Source organism: Podarcis vaucheri (assembly GCF_965113315.1).
Source record: "Podarcis vaucheri genome assembly, chromosome: 6".
Classification (NCBI taxonomy): domain Eukaryota; kingdom Metazoa; phylum Chordata; class Lepidosauria; order Squamata; family Lacertidae; genus Podarcis; species Podarcis vaucheri.
In genome coordinates this window covers 106,212,126-106,228,685 of record NC_138764.1, presented here as the reverse complement: position 1 = coordinate 106,228,685, position 16,560 = coordinate 106,212,126, and the positions used below count along the sequence as shown (strand labels likewise).

Below are 16,560 nucleotides of genomic sequence, written 5' to 3'. Positions count from 1 at the left end.
CGCTAGGGGGCCTCCATAGGCTTCGGACAGGGCCCCTGGAATCCATTAACGGACTACCCTTCAATATGTGGGGCAGGTGATGGCACTACCTCCCCTCTTCCATCTACAGAACAATACCAATGCCTAACCACCAATACCCAGACAGTTGTGACGATTTGCTACGAAGTAGGCGAAAACCAAGTGGCCGGTGCCAATTTCCCAAGTGGAAAAATTCAACGGCAACCAACAAAGGTCCATAGCGAGGTCCAGGAACAAAAACCTTAAAGGGTGGGAGGGTGGGAAACAGGAACAGCTGGAGGTGGCAGAAGAGGGAGATCCCCGGCCTGCGTTAAATAGGGCAGGCCATGTCCCCCAAGCCAGCTGATTGGCTGTCCAGGGGATGACGCGGCCGGGGATTCCCTCAATCGTGCGGAGGCTGAGAGCCAGCCGCAGCGCGTGTGGTGGGAGCGTGAAGCCTGCAACCCCACCTCCTTTTGTAAGCGGAAGTGGCTTTATCAGATATTGTCCCCTGAAATAACCTGCTTCCACTCTAACCGGGCAAAAGCCAAAGCCAAGGAACAGTGGCAGAGCATTGGGCCCAGGTGAGATCCCTGCTGGCATCCCCAGGTAAGACTGCGAGAGATGCCTGCCTGAAATCCTAGAGAAACAATTCTGCCAGTCAGTGTAGACAACACTGAAGTAGATGGACCAATGGCTTGGCAGCTTCCTCTGTTCCTAGAGCAAAAGGGTCACTTTGATCACTAAACCCATGTTTAGATTTACTTATTTTATTAGCGTTTGTGATTGCTCTCTTGTTCCGTTTATGGTTTCTATTGTCATTACAATTTCAAACTGTTTATTTATTTTTAACACTTTTCCGTATTTGAAGATTGCACAAAAATACAAAAAGCCATGAACATACATACCAAAAACTGACAAACAAAAAGAAAAAAGGAAAAGAAAACCTCTATACTATACATAAATGAAAACCAAAACCATCAGATTTTAAACTGTTTAATCCTGCCTCGTATGCAACAAGACACCCCCCCCACAGCAAGCTATTAAGTGGCCTTAAGTGTTTGCCCCAGGTAGACACAGCCCACCCGAAGGCTGGGAGGTGGGTGAACTTGCTCCATTCTCTATAGGGGAAGCTGAAGGCTAAGGCTATTCTTGGGGTGGGGGCAGGGATTCCTACAAGGACAGCGGCAAACTGGGGAGCAGCAGCTGCCCCACACATTGTGGCCTTGGCTAATCTTCCCACCTTGTGCCCAAAGGTCACCCACCCACCTCCCAGGGCAAGAACGAATGTTTGGCTGAGCAGCTCCTAGGATACAAGCATACATACATATTTTTACTTGTATGCCACTATTCCACAGTTCAAGCCATGTTCAAGGCGGCTTGCAACATGAAAAAATACATAATGGCAACATAAGAAAAGTAGAGTGGTACCTCTGGATGTGAACGGGATCCGTTCTGGAGCCCCGTTCACATCCTGAGCAGAACGCAACTTGTGTCTGTGCATGCGCGGGTCGCGATTCACCGCTTCTGTGCAAGCACGTGACGTCATTTTGAGTGCCTGCGCATGCGCAAGCGGCAAAACCCGGAAGTAACCTGTTCTGTTACTTCTGTGTCACCGTGGAACGCAACCTGAAAACGCTCAACCTGAAGCGACTTTAACCCGAGGCATAACTGTAGTTCTAAAGTGTGGGATGTGAAACACAAAGCAGTCAAATACAACATCCCCAGAGTGGACATAAAAAGAGGGTGTCTGGACCAGCCAGTCAGAACTTCCTGTTTCCTCCTGAGCTGGGACAGACTTCTTCTGCATGTGACTAGGGGTGGGCGTGGCCTCACCTGTGCAGGTAACAAAATACCTCAGCGGAGGCCGCCATCTCTCTTTCACTGATTCCATTCGTCGAAGAAGCAACATTTGCTTAGCCTAAGATGCCCAACCAAGAGAGGACAAAGGTACTGTCTCCTTATGGAATAGTTTCCAGATGTATATTACTTTTGTAACTTAAGTCTGCCTTCTGGGATCCATCTGTGAAAAGAATGAGTGAGTGAGTAAACTCTTTTTATACTTTTATAGAAGACTGTGTCGTGTCTATACTTTTCATGAGGGAATAAAAGGGGAATTACCAGGTAACTTATTTTAGAGGCTTGTGCAAGCCTGGCATAAACGCTATCCGCTGCACAAGTTTAAAAAAGGGGAACGTTACTCTGCTAAATTATAGAACTTGTTAACACAAGTTGGAAAGGATATACAGTCATACCTCATGTTACGTTCACTTCATCTTACGTTTCTTCAGGTTGCATCCTGCGGCGACACGGAAGTACTGGAAACGGTTACTTCTGGGTTTTGCTGCTCGCGCATGGGCAGAAGCGCAAAATGACATCATGCGTAGAAGCGGCGAGTCGCAACCTGCGCGTGCACAGACGCGTCGCTGCGGGTTGCGTTCCTTTCATGTTGCGAACGGGCCTCTGGAACGGATCCGGTTCGCAACCAGAGGTACCACTGTAATTAAACAATATATCCTCTCCTGCCTCCCTGAACATTCCCACATAAATAACAAATAAAGCATTAAAAAATACACAAGCAAAGTGAACAATTTCCACATAAATCACAACAAGGTCTCAAATAAAGATGCAAAAAAATAAGTAAATAGCAGCAACCCCCCAAGCCTGCAACAAAAAACGCCAAGCAACACCTCAGCGAGTCTGTTCAGCAGCCCTAGCTTTTGCAGCTGGAGTCAGTCCGGGCCCTGCCCTCCCAGGCCAGTTGGGGAAAGCCTGCAAGGCAGGGAGCAGGACTCCCAGGACTCCCAGCCAGGATGGTCTTGACGTGCCTTTTCTCCTGCCCAGAAGTCCCAGCTCCATTTCTCCCTCCCATCTCTCTTTGTTCTGCGGCTCCAGATATCTGCCGGCTGCCCAGCAATCCCGGAGAGGGGGACCACTCCATCCACCTGTTTTACTACAGCCGCCTTGGAGCAGGCTGCTACCCGTTCACCTACCGAGGCCACAAGGGCAACGCCAACCGGTTTGCAACACTGGTGGAATGTGAGGAGACCTGCAGGGACCCAGGTAAGCGCTTGGTCCTTGCCGCGGGATCACATTCACCCAGTGCTATATCAGCTGCACTGGCTCCCGGTGGAGTCCAGGGTCAGGTTGAAGGGGCTGGTTTTGACCTTTAAAGGCCTACGCAGCCTAGGACCTTCGTACCTACGGGACCGCCTCTCCTGGTCTGCCCCGCGGAGGACCTTACGGTCCACAAATGACAACATTTTGGAGGTCCCGAGCCTCAAGGAGGTTAGATTGGTCTCAACTAGGGCCAGGGCCTTTTCAGTACTGGCCCCGACTTGGTGGAACGCTCTGTCACAAGAGACCAGGGCCCTGCAGGACTTGACATCTTTCCGCAGGGCCTGCAAGACAGAGCTGTTCTGCCTGGCCTTTGGTTTGGACTCAGGCTGACTCTTATGTTTCCCTCCCCTTATGGTCTTGATCCATGGGCTACTTTGAAAATGAGGCTGCATTTTAAATTGGTGTGTTTTTTTTCCTATTATGTTTTTACTGTAATTTTACTGGTGTTAGCTGCCCTAAGCCTGGCTCTGGCCAGGGAGGGCGGGGTATAAATAAAATTTATTATTATTATTATTATTATTATTATTATTATTATTATTAGGGCTCCCTCTCTCTGCATGACATTCCTCAGGGGTATCCCAACCCCTAGGGGCAGAGAGAAGAGGCTTCATAGAAAGAAAAGTCAGAGTACAGTGATTAGGAAAGTAGGGTGGGGCAGACCTTGTGGGGATACGCTCTTTCGCCATCGCCGGTGGCCTCCTATTTCTTCCTCCAGCCTCTACTGCGAATCAGAAATGCCGTACATGACACTAGATATTGTGGGCCTCCAGTGAGGCTGAATGTTGGGAGATTCGGGACAGAGAAAAGAAAGTCCTTCGTCACACAGTGCAGAGTTAGACTGTGGAACTCCCTCCCACTGGAGGCAGGCAGGGCCACCAAGGTGGACGGTTTTAAAAGAGGATTGGACAAAGTCACAGTGGAGAAGGCTGGGGCATCTAGTTGGCCAAATGGGCGGGACCAAATGGGCCTGATCCAGCAGGCTGCTCTTAAGTTCTAATAATAATAATAATAATAATAATAATAATAATAATAATAATAATAATAATAATTTATTATTATTTATACCCTGCCCACTCTGGGTGGCTTCCAACAAAATATTAAAATTAAATAACCTATTAAACATTAAAAGTTTCCCTAAACAGGGCTGCCTTCAGATGTCTTCTAAATGTCAGGTAGTTGTTTTTGTCTTTGACATCTGATGGGAGGGCGTTCCACAGGGCGGGTGCCACTACCGAGAAGGCCCTCTGCCTGGTTCCCTGTAACTTGGCTTCTTGCAGTGAGGGAACCGCCAGAAGGCCCTCGGCGCTGGACCTCAGCGTCCGGGCAGAATGATGGGGGTGGAGACGCTCCTTCAGGTATACTGGACCGAGGCCATTTAGGGCTTTAAAGGCCAGCACCAACACTTATGCAGTGGGCAGGGGCGAAACTAGGCTTTATTTCATCCCAGAACCTGCAAACTGATTTGTGCATATCCAACAGTGTCCCCCCCCCACCAGACCCCACCCCTTTCATTCTTTCTCGCAGCTCAAAACCCAAGGCCCCTTCTGCTTTCTGGCTGCAGATATCTGCCAGCTTCCCCAGAAGCCGGGTCCCTGCAACACCTATGTCCAAAGGTTCTACTTCAACTCCACCAGCAGAGAGTGCACCCCTTTCGACTATGGCAACTGCAGGGGGAACCTGAATAACTTCCCCACTGAAGAGGAATGCCAGCTGGCCTGCAAGGGCCCAGGTGGGTCTCTGGGCAGATGCCCGGAGGGCGACTGAGGCTGCGCTCTGTCTCCACAGTGGATCGCTGACACCTGAGATGTATCTTTCAGGACCCACCCTATTTCTTGCCGTTATATTTTCTTTTAGTAATTGAAAGCTTTAATGTGCCATTTTAAATTGTCGCAACCCAACCTGGGACCTTAGGGTGGGTGGCAATAAATTAAAATGCCGTCGTCATCTGGTTCCACGCATTTGGTGAGGACACGGTTGATCAAAAAGGCCTTTTGGGTTGTCGTTTTTTGAGAACGTAGGAGAATACTTTGCAATGAGTCAGACCGTTCATTCTTCTGGGTCTTAGACAGGGGGCCTCTCCTTACCCTACTGGAGATGCCATTGGAATTTGAACCCAGGAAACTTGGTATGCAAGGCAAGTGCTCTGTCACTGAGCTATGGCCTTTCTCCCCCTGTGCTGGACTTATTGCTCAATCTGAGGACTGGCTCTATGCCTTTGAATTACCATTTTTGAGGAGTGTCGTGTCAGCCCCCTTGAGTTCCTTGGGACGCAGCTTTTGAAAACAAAAATGCTTCATTGGACCCATCCCCTCCACGACCCGAGACGTCCCAGACACCTGGCTGATCTCTTGCAGAGAAGCCCGGCTTCTGCCCCCCTCCGGACCCTGCCGATTGCCTGATGACCTGCCAGAAGGACTGTGACTGCCCAGGGGGCAAGAAGTGTTGCGGCAACCAGTGTGGTCAAGTGTGCAAGGAGCCCGTGAAAGGTGAGAGGCTGCGGGGTCAGGTTGGTGCTGCGGGGCTCCTGGCAAGCCCTTGGGGGGGGTAACTCAGCCAGCTCCATGGCACACAAAGGGTGTGTGTGTGTGTTAGGGAAATGTCAGAGTTTGAGCTGCCTGGGTTAGATTCAAGAGACGGTTGTCAAGCAAGGTGCATCTTGATTTGAGGACCGCAATGTGCTCTGACTTACACCAAGAGCTAAAACACACTCCTCTTTCTACTAAGCATACATTGTGATGTTGCATTCTGAAGGCAAAGGAAGGACTAAAGGTAAAGGTAAAGGGACCCCTGACCATTAGGTCCAGTCGTGGATGACTCTGGGTTTGCAGCGCTCATCTCGCTTTATTGGCCGAGGGAGCCGGCGTACAACTTCCGGGTCATGTGGCCAGCATGACTAAGCCGCTTCTGGCGAACCAGAGCAGTACACGGAAACGCCCTTTACCTTCCCGCCGGAGTGGTACCTGTTTATCTACTTGCACTTTGATGTGCTTTTGAACTGCTAGGTTGGCAGGAGCAGGAACTGAGCAACAGGAGGTCACCCCGTCGCGGGGATTTGAACTGCCGACCTTCTGATCGGCAAGTCCTAGGCTCTGTGGTTTAACCCACAGCGCCACCCACATCCCTGGACCCTGATTAATTAGGAAGAAAGGACTGGACCCTGATTAATACAATAGACACGAGGCTTGACTAGCAAGACCCTGGGAGAAAGTGTGCATCCCAGTCCCTGGCCCAGGCAGTTTTTATTAAGAAAAGAACTTTAACACAGCATTTGTAAGAACCAATCAGATTTCCTCTGAGCATTAAAAAAATCCCCAAGTGGGGACAAAGTCAGATCAGAGGAAGCCTCTTAACCACAAAGAACTATTTACTGTCTGAGCATGCATACATGTTCAGGCTAAATAAACAGGAACCAAGGAGGGATGCATTTAGCAAACCCTGGAGGTAAGGAAAGGAAAGACAGGCATTTTACCACCTCAGTGTGAACTCTGTTCCTGGCTCTAACGTCTACCTAAAGATTAACAAAAGCTACATCAAATCTAACTCCTCCAAAGCTATCTCCTTATTTTTATGTACCCAGGATGCCCGGTGAAGCAACTGGTCTGTGTTAGAATGCTCAATACGTGACGGTCAGGCATAGAGAAAATGGGGCAGAGATGCAGTGGCTTGTGGGATCGATCAGAAATCATGTCAATGACCCAAACCCGGTCAAAGTGATGCTTTCACCACTGACACAATGGCTTGCTTCATTTTTCATAATTCCTCAAAGCAATCCTATGTGACCACTACATTGTGTGACACAGCAATAGCAGGAATTTTCAACTCACACAATAGCAAGGTCACAAAAGGGGGTCTTGTGCTCTTTGCTCCCCATCCTGCTCATTCCCTTTGAGACAAGCCTGCCTTGAGACAAGCTTGCAGGAGCCTCCTTGATCTTTTCAAGGGTGCCTGCTGCTATCAGTTTGTGCAGACCTTGCATTCCACCCAGCCTAGACTTGCACATTGACCATCCTTAGGTTTCTTAATTGCTTTAAAGCTTCGTTTTCCCTCCACACACATGTAGGACAGAAGGGGAAGGAGAGGGAGGGAAAGGCCACCTCTGTGTTTGGGGGGGGTCACTTCAGTTTAAAGAACTCCCTGGTGCTCTTTGATCTTTGGGGTGACTGTGAGGGGGGGAGAAGGGGGGAAGCTGAGCAGAAACTCTTGACAAAAAGCATGTCAGTAGGCAGCACAGAGTTAGTCTATGGAACTCCCTCCCCCATGAGGCAGTGATGGGCACCCAACTGGATGGCTTTGAAAGAGGATTGGGCAAATCCATGGAGGAGGAGAAGGTTATCAAAGGCTGCTAGCCACAATAGTTGGCGGCAGCGATGCTTCTGAATCCCAGTTGCCAGAAACCACAGCTGGAGAAAGTTGGCCTTGTGTTCAGGTCCAGCTCGTGGGTTTCCCAGAAGATGCATCTGGTTGGCCAGATGTTGGACTAGTTGGGCCATTAGGCTGATCCTGCAAATGTTCTCCTTATGTTCTTATATATCCGCCTGGACTGTTCCTGATGTGAATGAATGAATTTATTAATACGGTCACAGACCAGCCGCAACACACACAATATCGCACATCATTAAATATATATATATATCAGAAATACAAAGGACAGTATGAATATAACAAGGATTTAAATATCAAAATTAAAATTAATTACTAGCGTGCTCCCTGTGGTTAACATTTAGGGGTTTGGTCATTATGGGATACCACTTGCTTCCTGCGATTGATTGCAGACACACAGAATTTGGCTACATTTAATGTAGTCTTGGGATTCTTGTCCTCTAGCAGTAGTTTTAAACTATGGTGTTCCGATTCTTTCCTGGACTTTTGCAAAGCAGGTGTAATAAAAGTCAAACGTATATCCTCATAAAGACGGCAACGTAATAGTACGTGTGGAGCAGTTTCAACTTCCAACGAGCCACAAGGGCAGACCCGTGCTGTATATGGTTTACCCTCAAATCTGCCCTGAAGTAAGGCAGAAGGGAGAACGTTGAATCTGGCGAGGGTAAAAGACCGTCTGTATTTGAGTACCTGAAGAACTGACAGATAGTTAGCTGGAGAGAAACCTCTCCCATGGTCCCTTATTGCTGGATGTTTGATCATTTCGCTCATGTGGCATGATGTGGATGTTTGATCATTTCGCTCATGTTCTTGATGTGTCTTCCATGGAGAACCACGAGCCAAGTACAAGTCTTGGGTAGCTTTCCTGGGCTCCCAGGAAGAGTCCAGTTGGACTCCTGTACATGAAGAGCGGGCAAAGAGGACCAAGAGCAGATTCCTCCTTAAGGTGACACAGTTGGCCTTTGTTCACAGGAATGCTCTTGGTATCTGTAGTAGGGAGGTGAAATGGGTGGGTGGGTGCATCTCCAGAACAAGGGCTAGCCTAGCTCCAGGCGCCCACCTGAAATGGTCCCAGCAGCCCTCCCAAATCTTTCTTAGAGCTGCTGGGTAAAGCTTTTTGACACGCTGAGGAGAAGACTGTGTCCTTGCTGCTACCACCTTGCAGAGTCAGCGTTCCCAGGACTGGGCTAAGGTGGAAGAGGAGCAGAGCGGAGGCTGAGATCCAGTCCTGGGGCTGAATGCTGGGGTTGACCTGGCATGCTGGCTGCAGGCCCTGGGGTGGACCTTCTCCTTTCCTAAAGGTCCTAATGACACTGGGCTTGTCCTCTCTGTGGGAACGTTCAGGGATGCAGGAGAGGATATATTGTCTGATTATATCCTTTTCCAACTTGTGTTAACAAGCTCACAATTTAGCAGAGTAACATTTCCCTTTTTAAACTCACAGCGGATGCGTTTGCTCAGGCTCGCTAAAGCCTCTATAACAACTGTTCTGGTATTTTCCCCTTATTCCCTCATAAAAGATAAGACACGACACAGCCTTCTATAAAAGTATAAGAAGAGTTTACTCACATTCTGTTCACAATAGGATCCCAGAAGGCAGACTTAGCTTAGAAAAGTAACATATTCCTAGAAACTATCTCATAAGAAGACAATCCCTTTGTCCTCTCTTGGCTGGAATCCAATAGGGCATCTTTGGCTAAGCAGATGTTGCTTCTTCGACGCATGTAGTCACAGAGAGAGAGAGGTGGCTGCCCTGCCCTGTGCTTTTGTCATTACCTGCACAGGTGAGGCCATGCCCACCTCTAGTCACATGCAGAGGAAGTCTGTCCCAGCCCAGAAGGAAACAGGAAGTTTACCTGCTGGCTGGACAACCAAAATGGTCAAAGGCCTGGAAACGATGCCTTATGAGGAACGGCTAAGGGAGCTGGGCATGTTTAGCCTGGAGAAGAGGAGGTTAAGGGGTGATATGATAGCCATGTTCAAATATAGAAAAGGATGTCACCTAGAGGAGGGAGAAAGGTTGTTTTCTGCTGCTCCAGAGCAGCGGACACGGAGCAATGGATCCAAACTACAAGAAAGAAGATTCCACCTAAACATTAGGAAGAACTTCCTGACAGTAAGAGCTGTTCGACAGTGGAATTTGCTGCCAAGGAGTGTGGTGGAGTCTCCTGCTTTGGAGGTCTTTAAGCAGAGGCTTGACAACCATATGTCAGGAGTGCTCTGATGGTGTTTCCTGCTTGGCAGGGGGTTGGACTCGATGGCCCTTGTGGTCTCTTCCAACTCTATGATTCTATGGACAAACATTCCTCCCCATCTGTAAACATTTTCACTCTAGGAATGTTGTCCTTGACTGCTCTTGTGTTTCACATCCCACAAGAAGCATAGAGGTGGGAGGGGGTCTTGGAGGACTTGAGACTTTGCAAAGGCTGGTCACAGCAACCCCACGCAAATAAACCGCATGGCATTCTCCACCAAGAATCCTGAGAACTGTAGTTTGTCAAGACTGCTGGGAACTATAGCTCTCTTGCGGGAATGTTGACAGTCTTAGGAGAGGATATATTTTTTATTAATATCCTTTCTAACTTGCACTAGCAAGTTCCTTCATTTAGCAGAGTGCATTCCACTTTTCAGGCAGCAGAAAACAAGTTGCTGACTCGTCTGAGCCATTTACTGTTATACAATTCAATCTAGCTCAGATTGAATTGTGTGTTCCTGGTAAGATCCCCTTTTGAATCCCTCCTAAAAGAATAAAGACTTCACCGTCTTATTCATAAGTAACAACAAAAAGTAGGTTTGCTCATGATCAGGCAGAGCACAGTGTAATCCCTGAAGGCAGGCATCAGGCTTAAAGTCACAAACATGCACAAACAGGTTTACCCCATATGGGAGATGACCTGGGGAACTGCTGTGGCAGTCCTGGAAGTTTGCAGGAGGAACAGGAAGGTCAAAAAGAGAAAGGTGGCCGTGTGACTTGGCCTTTTACCAGGTCTGGAAAGGTCAAGCCCACCTGCTAGTCACATGCAAGAGGAAGGATGCTCCAGGCCAGGAGGAGCAGGAACTTCTGACTGGCTGGACCAAACATTCCCTTGCATGTCCACTCTAGCAAAACAAGGAATGTTATACTTGACTGCTCCCAGTGGATTACATCCCAGATCTCTCAGGAGCAAATTACAGTTCCTGGCATTCTTCGGGAGAATCTGTGACTAACTGAAGTGCTACAAAAGTGTTTTTGGTCTGTGGCGTGGATGAGACCATACTTTCACGCACAGTGGGAAAATCTGGGCAGCCAAGGAGGTTGTGTCCCCTTTGGTCAGCAGGTGGCAGCATTGAGCTATGTTTCAGATGCTCCTGCAGACAGGTGGAAGGCAGCTTTTGCCTGTAATTCTATTCAGACAGGCCACCCAGTGAAAACACACCTGTGTGTGCTCATGCACACGCCCACTGGGATATGCTCACTGCCCCCCCCCTCCTGACCCTCTGTACATAATACTGGAAGCCAGTGGGGTCACCCAGCGAAGCTGGAGAGCAGCAGATTCAGGAAAGGGAAAAGGAAGGACGTCTTCACATGTTGCATGTAGTTAATATGCTACTACCAGGTGTAATGATGACCAACAAGTTGGGTGCATTTTAACGATAGTTAAGGGAAATCGAAGGCTACTCCAAGCTCTATTTCATAGAATCATAGAATCCTAGAGTTGGAAGAGACCACAAGGGTCATCGAGTCCAACCCCCTGCCAAGCAGGAAACACCATCAGAGCACTCCTGACATATGGTTGTCAAGCCTCTGCTTAAAGACCTCCAAAGGAGGAGACTCCACCACACTCCTTGGCAGCAAATTCCACTGTCAAACAGCTCTTACTGTCAGGAAGTTCTTCCTAATGTTTAGGTGGAATCTTCTTTCTTGTAGTTTGGATCCATTGCTCCGTGTCCGCTTCTCTGGAGCAGCAGAAAACAACCTTTCTCCCTCCTCTATGTGACATCCTTTTCTATATTTGAACATGGCTATCATATCACCCCTTAACCTCCTCTTCTCCAGGCTAAACATGCCCAGCTCCCTTAGCCGTTCCTCATAAGGCATCGTTTCCAGGTCTTTGACCATTTTGGTTGCCCTCCTCTGGACACGTTTCGGTGTTGTTGTTTTTAATAAATGGTTGGGGAGGATTGTTAGATATCCCATAGACTGTTCCCGGGACAGGTGAGGCTGCTGATCCCTTATTTTCAAATCTGAAAGTTGACATTTATGCCACAAAAGCCCGTTCTGTGACAAGAACGCCACATCAGCTGGAAGAGAATCACTTGCAGAGTGCAAGATCTCTGGTCTCTGGCCACTTCCACCTGAGTCCACTAGAGGGCAGCAGTGCCACACATATACATACCTTGGCTATTGCAGGTTGAGCTGCCGTTCAGTTGCCTTCAGCATCCTCACGACAGGAAGGAATTCCACCGGTGCAGCTTTACCTGGCATGGGGATTTGGTGTGGGGAATGTTGCACCGATTCAACTGAACGCCAGCCCAAAACTCAGCCTGACAATGCAGCCTTAATGAAGGGGCAGGGGCCGCTTCCATCCACTGGTCCTGAATGGGGTCACTGTGCCTCTGAAGGAGCAGGTGCACAACCTGGGAGTCAATTTGGACTCACAGCCGTCCATGGAGATGCAGGTCAATTCTGTGTCCAGGGCGGCTGACTACCAGCTACATCTGGTATGCAGGATGAGACCCTTCCTGCCCGCGGACTGTCTCACCAGAGGGGTGCATGCTCTGGTTATCTCCCGCTTGGACTTCTGCAATGCGCTCTACGTGGGGCTACCTTTGAAGGTGACCCGGAAACTACAACTAATCCAGAATGCGGCAGCTAGACTGGTGACGGGGAGCGGCCGCCGAGACCACATAACACCGGTAACAAAAGACCTACATTGGCTCCCAGTATGTTTCCGAGCACAATTCATAGTGTTGGTGCTGACCTTGAAAGCCCTAAATGGCCTCGGTCCAGTATCCCTGAAGGAGCGTCTCCACCCCCATCGTTCTGCCCGGACACTGAGGTCCAGCGCTGAGGGCCTTCTGGCAGTTCCCTCCGTGCGAAAAGCCAAGTTACAGGGAACCAGGCAGAGGGCCTTCTTGGTAGTGGCAGCTGCCCTGTGGAACGCCCTCCCACCAGATGTCAAAGAGAAAAACAACTACCAGACTTTTAGAAGGCATCTGAAGGCAGCCCTGTTTAGGGAAGCTTTTAATGTTTGATGTATTACTGCATTTTAATATTTTGTTGGAAGCCGCCCAGAGTGGCTGGGGAAACCCAGCCAGATGGGCGGGGTACAAATAATAAATTATTATTATTATTATTATTGCCCCTGTTACACTAAGGTAACGGATGCTCTGCCTGCCTGGAGGGGGGGAATGGACCTGCCAGCCCCTTGCTCCTTCTGTGCATCAATATTTATCTGTGATAGCTGGGCTCGCAGACACCAAGGAATGGCCTCCGGCTGTGCCTGCCGCATTAAATGTGAATCTGTAGCAAGGCCTCCCCCAGCAGGAAGCCCACCCACCCACCCCTAGTGCAAGCCAGGCCCCTCGCCACAACACATGCACCCTTGGCAGACGGTGGCAGCTTCTTCCGTGGAGGCACCAGGAGGGCAGCGAAGGGACTAGGGTAAGTCGGCACATATGCCTCTCCATGCATTTTGAGCAAGAGGAGGAAGCCATAGAATCATGGACTTGCAGAGTTGGAAGGGACCCAAAAGGTCGTGTAATCTCAGGAGCCAACTTCTAGGGCAGGGGTCAGCAAACATTTTCAGCAGAGAGCTGGTCCACTGTCCCTCAGACCTTGTGGGGGGGCCAGTCTATATTTTGAAGGGGGGGGAATGAACGAATTCCTGTTGCCCCACAAATAACCCAGAGATGCATTTTACATAAAAGCGCACATTCTACTCATGTAAGAACACCAGACAGACCCCACAAATATAATAATAATAATAATAATAATAATAATAATAATAATAATAATAATAATATTTCTACCCCACCCATCTAGCTGGGCTTCCCCAGCCACTCTGGGCAGCTCCCAACAGACTATTAAAAACACAATAAAACATCAAACATTAAAAGCTTCCCTAAACAGGGCTGCCTTCAGATGTCTTCTAAAAGTCTGGTACAGTGGTGCCTCGCAAGACGAAATTAATTCGTTCCGATTCTTTTCGTCTTGCGAAGCGCGGTGTCGGGAAAGTTTTGGAAAAGCTTCAAAAATCACCAAAGTCTTCAAAAACCTCAAAAAAGGCTACCACACCGCGTGCTATGAGTTGCTCCTTGAAGTCAAGTCGCAACTGTATTAGCGGTGTTAAGAAAAAGGAAACAAACTTGCAAGACGTTTCCGTCTTGCGAAGCAAGCCCATAGGGAAAATCGTCTTGCGAAGCAGCTCAAAAAACAAAAAACCCTTTCGTTTTGCGAGTTTTCCGTCTTGTGAGGCATTCGTCTTGCGAGGTACCACTGTAGTTGTTCTTCTCTTTGACATCTGGTGGGAGGGCGTTCCACAGGGCGGGCACCACCACCGAGAAGGCCCTCTGCCTGGTTCCCTGTAACTTGGCTTCTCTCAATGAGGGAAGAGCCAGAAGGCCCTCGGAGCTGGACCTCAGTGTCCGGGCAGAACGATGCACCCAGAGATGCATTTTAAATAAAAGGACACATTCTACTCATGTAAAAACACGCTGATTCCCAGACTGTCCATGGGCCGGATTGAGAAGGTGATTGGGCCGGATCCAGCCCCTGGGCCTTAGTTTGCCTACCCATGTTCTAGGGCAGGGGTCAGCAAGGTTTTACCTTGCCTGGGCTGGTTCACTCCCACAGCAATCGCTCCGTGGGCCGGATGGCGTCTGTGCGGATGTGATTTCCAGCACCGCAGAAGCGAGTCCCTGCTCCGGGCTGCGCCGCTTTAGCGCAGCACGTGGGCACTCACCAACTGGCGGCTTGGTTCGGGGGCGGCTCATGGGCCATTTAAACGACCCCCGTGGGCTGCTTGTGGCCCACGGGCTGCAGGTTGCCAACCCCTGCTCTGGGGGCTGAGGTCCCTTTGGTGCTGGGTGGCGCTGGCATGGGCTTCGCCACTGGGTGCCCCTGCTGCCTATTCCTAAAAACTGTTCCCACAATTCCTAAGGTCCAATTTGGCCCTGGGCTAAAGACACCCACTCAATCACTGCCGTCTCATTGTTATTTTTTACCACTTTATTTTGGGTAATAAACAATTCATTTCAAACAACAACAAATAAAACATGTACTTTTGAGATTGATGGTTCATCCCCTCTTTCTCCTAGATCTTGTTATTAGTAAAAATGTGAGTGATTAGTTGTGGGCTGTTGTTTGTAAATGAAACATGTTTAATGCTATCAATTAGCTGGCTGCCAGTCAGCTACCGGGCTTAATTCAAGGTGCTGGTTTTGCGGCACAAAGCCCTATGCATCTTGGGATACAGCCCTTGCCTCCTCTTCGAATTTGTCCAGTCCTCTTTGAAAGTGTTCCAGCTTGGTTGGCCGTCACTGCCTCCCTGTGGCAGGGAGTTCCATAGTTTAATGCTGCCCTGCATTAAGGATGACATTTTTCTTTCTCTCTGGAATCTTCCAATGTTTGGCTTCACTGGGTGTCCTTTTGCAGGTAACACTTAATCTCTGCACTGCATTTCTAAGAACTCGGATTGTTTCGTGTGGCAGCACCGACACTTTGGAACTCCTTGCCTCTTGATTATCAGGCCGGCATCTTCGTTGTATTCTTTTCAGCGCCTGCTGAAGACATTTAGACAAGCCCGCCCAGATGTTCAGAAAGTTTGCATGAGTTGTACTTTGTTGCTGGTCTATTCTTTTGTGGTTTTAACTTTTTGTATGTTCTTACCTGACAGTAAGAGCTGTTCGACAGTGGAATTTGCTGCCAAGGAGTGTGGTGGAGTCTCCTTCTTTGGAGGTCTTTAAGCAGAGGCTTGACAACCATATGTCAGGAGTGCTCTGATGGTGTTTCCTGCTTGGCAGGGGGTTGGACTCGATGGCCCTTGGGGTCTCTTCCAACTCTATGATTCTAAATGATACATTATTACCGATGATTTTATTATTTTACCTTTTTTGTTTTAGGTTTTTTCCTACAATCAAGTGGTATATAAATTTCATTAAATAAATAAACCAGTACTGTCTACAAGCTCCAATGTCCACCTGCACTGATCAGGCACATTTTCACGGTTCTCTCTTGGTTTGCATAATTTGTTTGGGTTTTCCTGGTCTTAAGATGTAATGATAATTATTATTTTATTATTTATACCCTGCCCATCTGGCTGGATTTCCCCAGAAGGGGCATAGCAACCAAAGACCTATTATTAATTATTATTATTATTATTATTATTATTATTATTATTATTATTATACACACAAACAAACTTTGTCCAGCCATCCCTCTGGCTCCTAGGTTTTCAACAATCCTTGCCCACACACTTCTAAGCATACATTTTCCTTCATGAGGACTGGAAGCCTGCTCTGCTCTTAAAGCTGAGCTTCTCCAGAATCTGTTCTCTCTCTGCCCAGAGTCACCTCCTGCGTCTTGTCAGCCCTTCTGCCAAACCAGAGTGGGCACACGCAGCCCTGCCCCGACTGCCCCCTCCCCTCCATACCATCCGAGGGCTCTTGGCCCTGCCCGGTTGCCGCTCTCCGCCCCTCCGACCAGGCGGGCAGGCAGGCAGCCGAAAATGGGCTTTTTATTACAGCCATACATCAAAGTGGCTGCCTGATGCGGGCAGACGGTGGCGATTTTTCTTCATGGTTTACAGACAAATGAGGGGAAGGGAAATGGATGCGAACTTTGCTCCATCGTGAGGTCAGCAAGCATGTGAAGAGGGGCCTCGTTATGGATTATCAGAGCATTAACGAGGCAAGGCAGGGGAGCCAGGGATGCAGCGGGGGAAGGGGGGATTTAAGCAGCACCCAGAAGAGGAGGTGGGCTTTGCGCGGGTGGATTTCATGAGCCCCTGCTGGAAACACAGAGCTGTTTGGAGAAGGGATCTCCAAAGGCCATATAGCCCAATCACAGCTGCAGAATCCCTG

General features: G+C 48.8%; 1 protein-coding gene across 1 annotated transcript in view; it reads left to right on the top strand.

Annotated features, from left to right (window-relative positions):
* Positions 1 to 15,524, top strand: part of LOC309534733 (papilin-like) — a gene marked incomplete at its 5' end in the record, with an annotated part of 40,636 nt that extends 25,112 nt beyond the window's left edge. The window contains 4 exons of the mRNA XM_082227037.1: positions 2,893 to 3,060; positions 4,679 to 4,846; positions 5,472 to 5,603; positions 15,134 to 15,524. Of these exons, the coding sequence (XP_082083163.1) occupies positions 2,893 to 3,060; positions 4,679 to 4,846; positions 5,472 to 5,603; positions 15,134 to 15,144 (479 nt within the window). The 3' untranslated portion in view covers positions 15,145 to 15,524. The remainder of the gene's footprint in view (positions 1 to 2,892; positions 3,061 to 4,678; positions 4,847 to 5,471; positions 5,604 to 15,133) is intronic.
* Positions 15,525 to 16,560: the final 1,036 nt, after the last annotated feature.